General features: G+C 48.5%; 2 protein-coding genes across 2 annotated transcripts; both read right to left on the bottom strand.

Moving 5' to 3' along the window:
• Positions 1-329: 329 nt before the first annotated feature.
• Positions 330-4,067, bottom strand: LOC115554610 (TOX high mobility group box family member 3-like). The gene is made up of 2 exons (XM_030371395.1): positions 3,727-4,067; positions 330-3,404 (listed from the first exon to the last, which is right to left on the bottom strand). The coding sequence occupies exons 1-2, from the start codon at positions 3,939-3,941 to the stop codon at positions 2,558-2,560; spliced, it is 1,062 nt and encodes a 353-aa protein (XP_030227255.1). The 5' UTR covers positions 3,942-4,067; the 3' UTR covers positions 330-2,557.
• Positions 4,068-4,282: 215 nt separating this feature from the next.
• LOC115554609 (RE1-silencing transcription factor-like) lies at positions 4,283-13,748 on the bottom strand. The gene is made up of 10 exons (XM_030371394.1): positions 13,350-13,748; positions 11,714-11,856; positions 10,673-10,786; positions 9,324-9,518; positions 8,605-8,782; positions 8,051-8,234; positions 6,412-6,509; positions 5,826-6,242; positions 5,449-5,625; positions 4,283-4,687 (listed from the first exon to the last, which is right to left on the bottom strand). Exons 2-10 carry the CDS (start codon positions 11,813-11,815, stop codon positions 4,338-4,340), a joined length of 1,815 nt encoding a protein of 604 aa, XP_030227254.1. The 5' UTR covers positions 11,816-11,856; positions 13,350-13,748; the 3' UTR covers positions 4,283-4,337.
• Positions 13,749-14,874: the final 1,126 nt, after the last annotated feature.

Raw genomic sequence — 14,874 nt, 5'->3', positions numbered from 1 at the left:
GTAAAGGTTTATATCAACACCATGTAGACTGGCAAATGTAGTAATCATTCTATCACTGATTGTGGTAACACAATGGTGATTGCGGATGACAGCCCTGGCATTGGCAGTATTATAAATGTTACCACCTGGGGGTCACTGTTTCGAATCTTTGGGAAAATGACGCTTTATCACCAAAGGTGTCGCCAAAGAGAACAAAACGAGAATCATTGAGATAGATATATCTACATATATCTACTACAATATTTATTAATACATTTATAAAAAAATCATAAAATACGATTCTGATTCCATTACTGAAGAATAGTAAATAAAACATACACAATACTCACTTCACTTAAACATTTGTCTGTGTTTATTCTAAAAGCGAGAAGGAACAGGTAACATTGTGGCAATAGCTTCTGGATTTTTTTCAGGGAAGTGTTCATTTCAGGGTATTCTAAGGTCACGTTGTCCCAGAGACAAAAGATGCACTGAGCCGCAGGAGGCAGTGAAAGACAGCAGGCTATCGATACACACCATGTCCAGGTGTAAACGGACGACTCTCAGTATCAATGGGAGTTAATGAAGTTCCCGAATAATCAGAATAGGGCTGAATCAGCCTGCATGACCACAACTGCACTGTATCACATGCATGCATCTGTTGGTAGGAAAGGGCCCTTATGCCCTAGTGGCCATATTGGTTGGTTGGTTGGGGAAACTTTGCAGAATTTTTGGGGAAACCATGACAACCCAATCAAACCATCTAAATGTTACTTACATTTACATTTACATTTAGGAAATTCAGCAGATGTTTTTATCCAATGCAATTTACAATAAGTGCTTTTGTCAGAAGAAGGAGGAACAACAATATACCGCTGTTGGTATAGTCAGAATGTTGATAGAACCAAGTGGCAAGCACTAACAATTGTTAGGTTAACCCATTCCCTGTATACAACAAAGATAGCTAGGATAAGAGGGTAAGGGTTAGCATATAACTTTCTACTTATGAACGTTCTAGGTGAATTAGGTCTATGGTACACTGCAGAGTTTAATATTTTAGCCGCTGAAACGGCGACTGGGTTTTGTAATCCTCAGGTGCGCCAGACTAATTTGTCTGTCATCCGGGGCAAAGCTGTTCCAGAGGACTGTTATCACTGGGGGAGTTAATCCATGAGACTGGAGATGAAACGTGGAAGGATAGGTTTCAGCAGAGTCCTTATTGGCAGCCTTCTGAGCATTCGGTGGGGATCTTTCCTGCCATGACAAGCTTTGATCACACGTAAGGTTATTATCAAATTGTCGTCGTTGAAAGAACAACGACCCGAGGGCGTCGTGTAGTTGTGTGTGTGTAGTTGTGTGTGTGTAGTTGTGCGTGTGTAGTTGCCCTAGTTTCTCCACACCTCTGACTGGAACGGCGGTGTGTTGACTACAGATCACCAGACAGGGGACTGATCTCAGATCGGAGGTCTTATTACTACAGTGAACTTGTGAAAATCAAATGATTGAAATCAATCAATTCCTTGTCCTCCTGCAAGAAGCAGGAGGAATAAGAGGAATGAAGAAGCTGCATTCAACCAGAATCACATCTAAATAGGAGTGCTCTCTTCAAGCCTATCCAGACTGCAATTGAGTCTAATTCAAACATTGTCTGAATGAGGCCTGGCTCTACCCTACAGGACGCTGTACGTCCTGGGCTGGGCATGCAGAGGAAGCAGCAGGAGATCTGTGTTTTCCTGTGGGCTCCACTTGAGCCGATGCTGAGAGCCTCAGAACAGACTGGCGGGTTGTAACTGGCAGCATTCTAGTCAAGGAGGACCAAGACAAGCGCCAGCTGAATTCTTTCCTGGCACTTTCTGAACAACAAATCGTACTAATGTTTTTCCGGTCTGAGACGTGGTAATTTGTGAAAAAGAACATTCACCGGGTTGTTAGAGGCGGCCACTGTCATGAACTGGGTCTTTTCACGGCCCTGCCAAGTGGGGGAACTGAGGACCTGGGTATAGGTTGTGGGACACATCCCCTAAGACGTCCTGTCATACTTGATGAATGATCTGGTTTCTCTGGTTTGAGGGGCTTATCCCGGATTAGTATCCGGGGATCAGGGGCGCTATGAGAACCCGTGGCCTAGAAGCAGGAGATTCAGGTATTTATTTTACATCGGATCACTGCAGCATATTTGATTTTGGGGATTAATGTGAAGATATGAATACTCTTTGAACAATGTGTATTGCAGTACATTCATTTACATTTAAAGGTACTGCAGGCGTTATTTAAGAACCATCATTTGATTTTAATTAGTTATAAAGGCAGCGGTTGAATGCCCTGTGAAATATCTTCTCTGGTTAACTGCACCTGCATCTGTATGGAACCGATTCGGAGGACAGCTCTTCCTTGATTGGTTCAGGAAAAACATTTTGCCTGTCAATCAAAGGGGAGTGAATGCATCCCTTCCCAATGACAGAGAAACACAGGGCGGGAGGGAGCAGAGAGGGTGGCAAATATTATCTACTGTCACTCAAAAACCTTTTCTGCAGCACCTTTAACTGCATGTTACTCGTCATCGTTGAGTCGTTTGGTGTCAGGTATTCTTCACCTCCTCCTGTATGCGTCTCATGAGTCCCGGGCTGATGTCATTCTCCTGAAGGCTCAGATGGCTCAGTGGACACTGAGTCCTGCAGAGCAACGCCCCCATGAGGTCGTTCCCTCCCACGTCACTGATGCCATTCCTGTCCAGGTCCACCTGCCGGAGGCTGACGCTGACCCGCAGCACGTCGGCCAGCATCCGCACCCCCGGGTCCCCCAGGCTGCTCTCGTCCAGGACGATGTGAGTGAGCGAGCTGTTCTCCTTGAGGCTGTCAAACAGCTCCTTCCACGCGGCGAGGTCAGCCCCGCTGGTCTGCGCCAGGCCCAGGTACTGCAGGGAGGAGTAGTGTCTCATGTACGCCGCCAGCAGCCGCAGCCCGTCGCTGGCGAGGCCGTTCCCACCGATGTCAAGCTCCAGCAGGGTGAAGATGCTGAGAGAGCCCCACGTAGCGCTCAGGCTGACGAGGAGGTCCGGGTTCACCTGCTGCTCGGACTGAAGGGGCACGGTGTGTTGGAGGTGCTGCTCTGACTGGAGGGGATTCTCTGACTGAAGGGCCATGGCTTGTTGGAGGTGCTGCTCTGACTGAAGGGGCACGGTGTGTTGGAGGTGCTGCTCTGATTGGAAGAGCTGCTCTGATTGAGGGAGCATGGCTTGTTGGAGGTGCTGCTCTGACTGCAGGGGCATGGTGTATTGGAGGTCCTGGTCTGACTGGAGGAGCTGGTCTGACTGGAGGAGCATGCTGTCTTGGAGGACTGCTTCGCTGGCCGTCTGCTCCTGCAGCTCCACTATCCCGTTCACCAGGATTTGGACGCCGTAGTCGCGCAGTTTGTTTCCGAATATGCTGTGGACAGAAGAGCGCAGTGCAGTGCAGATGATGGCCGCTTGATTTCCATCAGAGGTCCTTCAGCTTTAATTATCAAACACATTTGAAACTGTCCACCAAGGTCAGGTGACAAACAAACAAACATCAAAGGGGATCGCTTTCGCAAAACAAGCCGAATAAGAAGACGTTTAGTTTGTATTAACTATTTGACCTGCTTGAAAATGTTTATGTGTTTTTGTGCGTTTATGCGTGCATACATGATTCTGCGGGTATATCTACATGCAATAAATATGTGGTCCAGTACTGACACCCCCACCTCTCTCAGGCCACCAGAACTCACTGTATCCCTTGGACCTGGGGCTTGGCTCTGACCAGGTCCAGTAGGACGTGGGCTCCGAACGGGCCGATGCGGTTGAGGTTGAGGTTGAGCAGGGTGACCTCGGAGGGGCTCCTCTTCAGCACCTCCACCAGGTTCCACAGCAGGTCGTCGGTCAGGCCCGTGTTCCTCAGCACCAGCTGCTCCACCTCGTCCGACGCGTTCAGCACCGCCATCATGGCGTCAAGCTGCAGGTGGAACGCCGACACGGGCGGATTAATCGAGGCCCCCGCCGCCGGGTACACGCGGCAGCGCCGGACGATGGGAAAATGGTGCCTTTCTTTTAAGGTGGAATTAAACACAGGTTGGGGATTTTGTGATTTTGTGGCTTTTTTGTGTTATTTTGTTCTTATTTAGTTTTTGCTAAGGGCTTTGTTAATGTAATATTATGGTATATTCAAACCTCCATAGTATTTGATGAAAATCAAAAACCTTTCTTTATGCTAGTGGTTTGCATAACTTACAAGACTTAAATACTTCCTTAACATGAATGATTACTTTAGTTTAACATTTGTTCGATCAGTTTTTCTTTGTATTTGTCTCAAAATCGATTGCGATTTCTTTTTTTAGGAATTTCACGTCGTAAATGTTTGTTTTCGTCCTGCCTGTGTCTGCAGATCTTCTTCTCCCAGGTTCTCTGGCTCTGCTGGGGGAACCTCCACCTCTGGTTCTGCTGGGGGTTTCTCCACCTCCGGTTCTGGTGGGGGTTCCTCCACCTCTGGTTCTGCTGGGGGTTCCTCCACCTCCGGTTCTGGTGGGGGTTCCTCCACCTCTGGTTCTGGTGGGGGTTCTTCCACCTCTGGTTCTGCTGGCTCTTCTTCAGGGGGAACCTCTTCCTCGCTCTCACACTCGCTGGGCTCCAGGTCTGAGCTGGTCCCTGGGGGGCCTGCTGCCAGGCGCTTCTTCAGACGACATCGCTCCAAGACTTATCACACAGAGAGTCAGGTGGTTAGTACGACTGAGGGTTTCATTATGGCAGAGGGACGCATTTGGTCCATGGTTTAGTTCATGTGTGGCATGCGTTGTACTTAATGGAGTTCATGTTGTAGATCATGGTTTGGTTCATGGAGTAGTTCATAGTGTAGTTCATGGTGTAGATCATGGTGTAGTTCATGGTGTATTTAATGGATTAGTTCATGTTGCAGATCATGGTTTAGTTCATGGAGTAGTTCATAGTGTAGTTCATGGTGTAGATCATGGTGTAGTCCATGGTGTATTTAATGGAATAGTTCATGTTGTAGATCATGTTGTAGTTCATAGTATATTTCATGGCGTACCTCATGGGGTATTTCATGGTGTTGATCATGATGTGATTCATGATGTCGTTTATGGAGTACTTCATGGAGTAGTAGTTCATTGAGTAGTTCATGGTGTCCTTCATTGTGTAATTCATAGTACTGTTCATGTAAAAAGTTTAGCACTAACTTTTAATAGTAAAATTTCTGTCCAACACGATACAATTATAAGGATGTGATATGTGTATTTGTGTGTGTGTGCGCCTGTGTTTCCATGTGTGTAAATGTGTGTGTGTTTATGTCAGTAAAAGCCCAACAGGATACAATTTATGCTGAATGAAGCACGTTTGGATAATATATACCACATTACATAATTCCCCCTAAAGTGCCGGAGTGTATTATGTAAGGGCTGGACGGTCACCGGGTTCGTCCTCTGACACGTTATACATACTGTTTGCCTTGAACCAGTTGTGTTGGTTTGGGCGCCGCTCCAGCGCTGCACTCATGTCCAAACACTCTTCATAGTAGTCCTTGGTTCCATCCCCATCTCTGCTTTTCTCATTTGTTCCGGGCTCCGTCTTTCTTCCCGCTTTGTGCCTCGTCAGGGCTTCCTTGTCCTGCGGACCCCCTTTGGAGGGCGACCAAACACAAGGAGGAGAAAGGAAACTTCTGTCCGTTAAAAAACAAAATCGAAAGGAAAAACAGCTCCAGCAGGCCGACCTCGTCCGCTGCCAGGCCCTCCGCTTCCTGCTCTGTTGTGGTCGCAGATCTGGGACCACAACAGAGCAGGAAGCAGAGGGCACTTGAAGTCCGATGAACTGCACTCACCGGAGTCCACCACCCCTCTCCCAGAGTCCACCACCCCCCTCCTGGCCCGCGGGGTCCTGCCCTGACCGGGGGACTCCTGGTCTGTTTGGACCTGTTTGTGAGTCGCGGTTCTGCCGTCGTAGCCCCCCAGCACCTGAGTCTCCTTGGGGTCCGCCTTACTGCCCCGCCTCCTCCCCTCTCCGCCGCTGCCCCCCGTCCCACCCTTGCCCTCCCTCGGACCGGGGCGGCCCTTGCGTCTCTTGGGCTTGGAGGGACGTTTGGCGGCTGCGGGCGCGGGGTCCTCCTCGCTGTCGCTGGACGGACAGCTGGCCTCCCGGCTGTGCTCCCGTGTCCTCTGCCTCAACGTCTTCTTCTTCTTCTTCTCCGGCTTTGCGGCGGGGAGGAGCGGGGGGGCTGAGTGATGCTCCTCATCGGGGGCTAGTCCAAGGAAATTAGACGAGGGTTTAAGAAAAGTGCTCCGTGCGGTGTTCTGTCGTGGAAACAGTCCATTGGAAACAAAGACTCGGGCCTGCTCTCAATAAATGTTTTGATGAATAAGCAGGAGGAAGTCATGGAAAATTGAGACACTCATTTGCTGCCTTTCTACCTTTGCCAGCGTTCCGGTCTAGCGGGGGAATTAAATTCTCCTTTGTGCCATTGTTCAGCTGCTGGCAGGAGCCGTATTTGTTTCGGAGACTTGTACATCTGAAAGAGATGAGAAAAGCTGTGCTCTTATTTTGACTCCTTTATTTTTCTCACAACACGATTCCACAGCCAGGGTACAGTGAATTAATCAGGCATCTTATATTGCCCGCATATAGCCCTAATGCGTTCTTTAGAAGAGAAAACACGCGGTGGAGCTAAGGCGGAACCAAACGTGATGGGAAAAGGTATTGTGCTTTCTACTTTCCGTTTCATAACCTCCTTTATTAATCCCATACTGGAGACGTTTGCGGTGTTACCGCAACAAAAGGGGACATCGCAATAGCAGGAAGTGATGGTACGAAAGCAATATATAATGTCAAAGAGTGGATATAATATTACAAAGTAAGATACGATAAATAAGTAAACAGACTCAACGGTTGGGTTCACGTTATTGCAGATGGCGGATATTGATCTTTAATATCGTGGTTTGCTCTCGTGGGGTTGGGAAGTGGACCACGCGTCATCCGCCAGCCACAAACCGTCACCGAGTCACTGGGTGGCAGTGACTGGGTTGAGGAGCACCCAGTCCAAGACCAGCACATCCTGGGACTGGTTTTCTACTCCCAGGCCAGAAGAATTGTTGACCTAATTTACATTTAGGGCATTTAGCAGACGCTTTTATCCAAAGCGACATACAGCTGTGTATACACACGTTTACAGCAGAGTCAACCATGCAAGGCGACAGCTATGAGGGTGAGCTGTCTCACTCAGAGACCCCTCCTCACAACAACAACCCCCACTGCCGAAAGACTAATCCACGCATTCATCTCCCCCCACCCTCGATTATTGCAACTCTCTCCTCTCCGGCATCAGCACAACCACCATCAACAGACTCCAGCTGGTCCACATCGTAGCAGCCCTCCAGGAGAGTCTCCTCACTCACACCAAATCTTGGCACCACATCACCCAGTCCTCAAAAACCTCCACTGACTCCCCATCTCCCACTGGAACCATTCCAAACTCCTGGTCCTCACCTATGAAGCTCTCCACCATCTGGCCCCCCCATATCTCACTGAACTCCTCTCCCCTATCAACCCCCCCCCCCCCCCCCGCTCCCTCAGATCCTCCTCAGCCGGTCTCCTCTCCACCCACACAGCAAAACTCTGCAGCCTTGGTCACAGAGCATTTTCCAGGGCAGCTCGCAGGCTCTGGAACTCCCGCCCCATCTTCCAGTCCCACCTCAAGACCCATCTCTTCTCCTCTGCCTACTCCTAGACCACCCCCCCCCCCTCCCCATCAACTTTGCATTTATTTTGTGTATTTATTTATTTGTTGTATTGTCCTCTGTGAAGCGCTTTGAGTGTGACAAAAGCGCAATATAAATCCAATTTATATTATTATTACCTCGACACTCTAGCTAGGAGAAGACGGCGATCTAACTAGCAGCCAACCCAATCTACCTCCTGAGCTTATCCCCGCCCAGACCCACTCTCAACTCCACCCTCACCGCCCCCACCTCCCCGGATGTGTGGGTGTTTCTCTGGGCAGTGTGCAGACCCCTTAGTTCCTATGGACATGGAAGGTAAGTGTGAGGCAGACACCTGTGGCAGGGCATTCCCCCGGAGAGCCAGGCCAGTCTGAAGCAGCTCCGCTGGCCCTGCTGGAAGCCCGGGGAGTAGCGGTACTCGCAGCAGGAGCTGATGCGGGCGGCCATCAGGCCGTTGACGTACATGGTGGCGCTGAAGGGGTAGCCCCTGTGTCTCTGGGACAGGAACTGGAACTGCTCTGCGGGAGGAGAACCCAACGAAACACAACTTAGCTCTTGAGGTTGAGAGCATGATTCAAGCAAAGGAAACCTAGAAGGGCGCGTAATGGTAACAGTCCATTCATGGTCATGGTCGTATTTGTTTAAAAGGTGCAGCAGGTCCGTGGTCTGTCGTATTCGTTAGAAGGTACAGCATTGCTCTACGATGTCATAATTGATCCGTGGTCTTTGTATTCGTTAGAAGGTACAGCACTGTTCAAACACTGCCGCAAAAAAAACCAAACCCTTTGAACACAATGATTGCACTCCAAAGTATTAACCTTGGCGTGGATGAAAGCACGGGCCGGCTGACGCAATGTTGAATTTCACAGGTCAATCCGAGGCCCTTACCTCCGGGTGTTACCAGGCCTTTGAACACGCAGAGGTTCTCCCCCCCGTTCACCTGCTGGAGGACCCGCAGCTCGTCCTGTAAGGTGCCTGAGCCGGAGTGGGCGTTGCGCAGCCCCAGGTAGGTCATCGTCACGGTGACGTTGGACTTCTTAGCCTCAGCCAGGGCCTTCAGGCTGCTCTGTCGTCAGAGGGGAGGAGACGGAGGGTGAGGTCATGCTGTGTCTGATTCAGCGTCGCTGAATGCTGGATTCCGATTGGTCGATAACGCTGGGCCAAAAAGCGTCAACCGACAACAATTTGTTAACGTAAATATCAAACACGATTTGTCATTAATTACATTTACATTTAGGGCATTTGGCAGACGCTTTTATCCAAAAGTAAAAGCGTCAATAGGATAAAAATCTAAATAAGTACATTTGTCAGGAGTAAGAAAAACAAGAATACATCGCTGTCGGTACAGTAAGGATGTTCATATAACCAAGTGCCAAGCACTAACAATCACTAGGTTAACCCATGCTCCGTATGCAACAAAGATACCTAGGGTAAGATGCTACACAATGCTAAGTACTGTTGCGCTACAATTGCCAGAACGTACAACGTACAATAAGTGCGTAAGAGGGGGTTAGTGGGGGCTGGGGGGGAGGCTATGCATAATCTAGGTGTGCTCTGAACAAGTGAGTCTTGAGTCTTAGCTATTTTTTATTACATTTTTGAATTACCGTCTTTTTATCCCAGTTGACGGTTTTCTGGGAGCACATGGAGGACACACTGCCCCTTCGCTGGTCGCACAGGTAGGGACAGGAGTTGCTCAGGGACGCCCTGAGCGAGGCCAGGTTTGAGGGCCTTCTCGGTATCCTCGGCAGGTACAACTGGTCGGCAGCAGCTCCCTTTGAACGGACCGTGGGCTTGTTAAGCTGCAGGAAACACCCAGATAAACAGGGCCATTTATTAGTCTACACATGAAAGCATTCACCGGGGACGACGTAGTAAGGACCCGGGAACACTAGCACATTTTCATCATCGATCAAAGCAAAGTCCAACGAGTCAGGGAGTGTATTAAAGTAAATGAAAGACAGCAAAGTGAGTATTTTCCCCATTGGCTGTGGGTCCAAGGTGAGGACAGGTCTGGTTTGTGTCTCTTCACGGAAATACGGTTTGGTTATGTGGGGGTTCTAGGAATCAGTCTCAGATACTTTCAACATGGCTTTTCAGAAGAGGCAGATCACACCACAGACACTATGTTCAGACACACTTTGTGTAGACACACCGTGTTATGACGCACTGAGTTCAGGATACTATGTACATTTTACATATGGGCATTAAGCAGACGCTCTTATCCAATGCCAGAGATGGCCAGCTCAACAGGAGCAGGTAAAGGTAGTCGTCTTGCTCATGGACACCTCGACACTCAACTAGGAGGAGCCGGGGATCGAACTAGCAACCCTTACAAGTCAGCCTGCTCTACCTCCTGAGCTGTCTTCAGGTGATTGTCTTCAGACTGTTCAGAGTTGGTACTGGAAGATAAGCTCTGTGGTCAGATGTGTGTTTGGATTTCATGTTCTTGCTTGATATTAGATCTACTCCTTGGAAAATGTTCCTTGCCAGGAGATGCTTCATTGACAGCTTTTTATCTTTTGGCCGGATCTGTGCTCAGATGTCCTCCCACACTGTCTCCATCCTGTTCATTGTCATCAACATTTACTGATATTGATGATTTGCTGATTTGTTGAAGTGTGTGCATGCATGTGTGTTGTGTGTGTGTGTGTGTGTATGTATGTGTGTTACCCAGCATAAGTGTTTATGTGTGTGTGTGTGTGTGTGTGTGTGTGTGTGTGCGCGTGTGTGCGCGAGTGCGTGTGTCTGTGTATGTGTGTGCGCGTGTGCGTCTGTGTGTGAGTGTGTGTGGTGTGTGTATGTGCGCGTGTGTGTCTGTGCGTGTGTGTGTGTGTGTGCATGACTGTGTGTGTGTGTGTGTGCGCGTGGTTCCACATGTGACGGTTGGTCAACTTCCACTGTATCCCAGTCCAGCAGGGTGTCATGTTGCCAGAATGACAGGCAGCTCGCTGACCTTGTAGACCTCCACAGCATCAGGTCTCTCCAGGAGCAGCAGCTGACCCTTGCCCCTCATCAGACCGGCTATGGACTGGATGAGCCTGGGCTCCCTGCCCAACTCACCTGGGGCCTGTTAACAAACCAAACACTGCGTCACACTACTTACTGTACATGAGTTTGACATTGCGAAAAAAGTGAAGTGAAGCCAACTCTGTTATGACGCCAGTACGCTAATGTCCATAAAGAGAGGATTGTACTCAATCAATCCCAGACGGGAATGGGTGTCACAGCAGAGGACCAGACCAGTAATATGTGTGAATATGGAACATGTGTATCCATATGCATGCGAGTGGGGAGACACAAAGCATGCTATAAGGGCTGACAGTAAGGCGCTTGTTGTGTGGAAACCAGGGGTGAGTCTCCCTTGTACAGCAGGTCCCCTACGGATCGGACTTAAGACTCACCTGTTCAGAGTTCACCTGGACTCGGCATAGACTCCCTCCCACCCCTCTTACACACTTATTGTAGGTTGTATGTGTGGAGAGGGCATTTAAGACGAATTCGTTGAGTCAGACAGGCCCCAACCTCGGGGGAGGAATAATTCTGACCTCGATAAATTAAACTAGGATGATGATGATGATGATGATGATGATGATGATGATGATGATGATGATGATGGTGATGCGAATGATGATGATGATGATGTACATCCTGCCACTTAATGTATGCACCTATTGTAGGTTGTATGACCTGGCACTAAAATCCTACTTGTGTAGCATCTTATCCTTTCGTTGTTGTATACAGGGAATGGGCTAGCGATCGTTAGTGATTGCCACTTGGTTTTAACGTCCTGACTGTACCGACAGCAATATTTTGGTTTCTCTTTCGTCTGACAAATTAACTTATTGTGAGTCGCTTTGGATAGAAGCATCTGCCAAATGCCCTGATTGTGAATGTAGAAGTAGTGCAAATGAATCTCCCTGACACAGCAGGTACAGAGGGTCATGGAGAGCACCCACGGGTGGGCCTTGTACAGAAGGTCACGGAGGGCACCCACGTGAGAGCCTCCCTTGTGGAGGAGGTCCTGGAGCAGGGTTCTGCCGCCGGTGGTCCTCCTCAAAGTGCGTCGTCGTGGCGACTCGGCTCCAGAAGACGCCATCGCCTCATCCCTCCTTGGCCCCTGGTGTGACGGAGAACTTCCTGTGGAAGCAAAGCCGCTGATTAGGCCTCCGTGCACCTCGGTCACGGCGGAGCGTTTGTAGTCGCTCAACAAGACAGCGTGTTGATCGTGGTTCGGTTCTGTCATGCAATCAGTGGACAGGGAGGACGGCTTTGACTCTCTCCGACTGGTCTAGTGAAGAAATGGTGTTTGTTTGTTTGAGTGGAAAGTCGACCTAGGTCATGAGATAATGTTTTGATCATCTGGGCCTTTTCATCTGACAAGATGAGTCGAAATTATGTTTCTTAGAAATGTGTTGCTGAAAGTCAACGTCTCAAACGTACCGCAAGACACTTCTTAGATCATATGGGCCTTTTCATCTGACAAAATGATTCAAAATGATTTTTCCTCATTATTGTAATTTGTTGCTGAAAGTGTCGACTTCAAGCGCTAAGTGCATTAGGGTTGCGAGTAATACGATGACTGCTAAAAGCATATGCAGATACAGGCTGCTGTAAATAACCTTTCCAACAGTTTGTCCAATTGTAATACATTCCTACCCCCGCAGGAGTAGAGTAACACAGAACTAGACGTTATTGTTGGCAAGCCCCCCATAAGTTAACATAAGTCCAGTGTTTCTCGTTGTCAGCATATTAGCTGCAGCGTGTGCAACTCAATCGCAGTGCTTTGTCATCTGTGGGGCTGAGTGCTTCTGAAACTGGAAGCAGACCGGCTGACAAGCAAGGAACGGTAACCCAAGCTCACCTGCGTGCATGAGTGAACCTCAGCCCAGCTGGTGACAGATAGGCCTTATCCCGACAACGGTGACCACAGTCTGCCTCCAATGCAGTCTACAATACCCACCACTCACCACTAACCAACCTGAGCTTTTCACACGCGACAGCTATGCTGCTCCTGCACCTTCTAGCGGCAACTCAGAGCACATGGTGGGAATATTAGCTGGGTTTATTTTTAGAATACCAACGGACGGCTTTACTCCGGTAAACAAGTAGAAACCAGCGGATGTGCGGCAGGCCTGGTGGTTACGGGATGAGTCAGCAGAAGGAGTCTCCTGACTGCGCTGTATTTGGGTCTTTTGAAGATGTATTGTGGTCAGCCGTTTCATGTCTCCGTTTCCTCCCTCCATCAAAAGGCCGGAACAATGTCTCATTATTATAGGCCTGAGCTGTTTTTTTGGGGGGTTTTCTATTCAGTAACTGTTCAGTAGGACACTTCACTGCTATTTTTATGCTGATATTTTTACATGAGTCATGATGTTTAATCGCCACGTACACATGCAGATTGAAGAAGATGACAGCGAGGGTAACTGTAAACACCTCTCCCATCATTCATGAACAGAATCCCCCATTTCAGGCTCTTACCCTTCTTGCTCATTAGTGTGCATCGATCCCCCATTATTGATCCAATCCTCCACGGACCTCCTTACGTCTGTAACACCCTTAATTCTCCAATCCTAAGATCTGCCTTTCAGTCTAATGAGGACAAAACATACACAGCGGGATAAACATCTTACCTGTTTGTTCTGGACCAGGTGTGCCGCGGTGAGTGCAGCCTTCTCGCCCCGGGAGGACGTGATCCTCCTGCTGATCTCCGGTTCTCTGCTCCCGTTGCTGCGGCCAGCCGCTGACACCTGAGCGGCTGACAGTCCTGGCAGCCGGCCCAGGGGCCTCCTGACACTAGTCTTACATCCATCTTTAATCAGCGCTGCTCTCTGCTCTCCGGCGCTGGCCGTTTTCTGCAGACGTAGACGGCTGCTGCGGCTGCGGCTGGAGCCGTGAATAAAGACGCTCTTCTCTGAGCTGTTTGTTAACAAACACCAGCCTGCAGTACACGTGCACACAAATGCATGCACATGCACGCACGCACACACACATACACAAACCTACATAAACACGCACACACTATCACGCATACACACGCATAAACATTCATACAAACATACACGCTAAGACACACACGTACACACACACAAACACACATAGATAGACACATATACACACTAGCATACACACAGACATGCACATACACACACACACACACATAAACATACACCCACATACACAAACACACACAAATACAAACACACTAACACACACACACACACTGACTGTGTGGGTGTTTGTTGTGATTCTGGCAGGCTGGCGTGTATCTCCTGTCGTCTTCTCTACGACACGTGTTGGTTTTTTGACTGTGGGAGTGACGGCCACCCACGCTGTCATTATGGGATGTTTTCTCTGGAAGGGCCACATTGTCTCGTGGCTCGGAGGGGCTGCGTGAAGTCAGTTCTAGAAGGTCAGCATGCCTCTTTGTGTTCTCAGATGATACTGCTTCTACCTGCAAATACAATGGTTTGTTCTTGGCCTATCCTTCTTATTGAGTCCATTAAAACCATTAAATTAAATACAATTTACCACAAACATAAAATGCTAATAAAATGGTAAACCACTTCAATTGATAATTAAGGCCACATGAAGGGATAATTATAGGCATATCAATGCAGGTTCATTCATTACCATAAAATAGGAACTTTATTCCAACTTGTGCCTTCAATTCTATATTATATTCCTTAGTAAACCCCTCATGATCGTCAGCTATCATTTTTTATCCTATTTCTTCCCTTACAGTTTATTGCCACTTGAGGGCGCAAGACGTCCATGATCCGGAATCACTCGAGCTTGTCTGTTTTCTTTCTCTTATCGTAATTATCCTCTCACCGTCTGTCTGAATATTGTACGTAGGCTGTGGAAATGTTCTCTTTTTTAAAAGCACCTCCATCTCTGTACTTGGTTAAAAACATAAAGCAGTCCCAGATGGCCAATCACGTCTTACTGAACAATTAGCCCAGGCGATATTTTTATTTCCACCCCTTTGAGACAGAAATATTGTATGTTAAATAAATGAGCTTTCACTCAGGTCCCTAGGAACGGCAGGGGACAATGACGACAGTACACAACAGAAAACAACACAAACACACAAAGAGAGAGAGAGAGAGAGAGAGAGAGAGAGAGAGAGAGAGAGAGAGAGAGAGAGAGAGAGAG

Source organism: Gadus morhua, chromosome 11 (genome assembly GCF_902167405.1).
Source record: "Gadus morhua chromosome 11, gadMor3.0, whole genome shotgun sequence".
NCBI classification, from domain to species: domain Eukaryota; kingdom Metazoa; phylum Chordata; class Actinopteri; order Gadiformes; family Gadidae; genus Gadus; species Gadus morhua.
The sequence above is the reverse complement of the archived record's forward strand: the minus strand, read 5'-3'. Positions and strand labels throughout refer to the sequence as shown.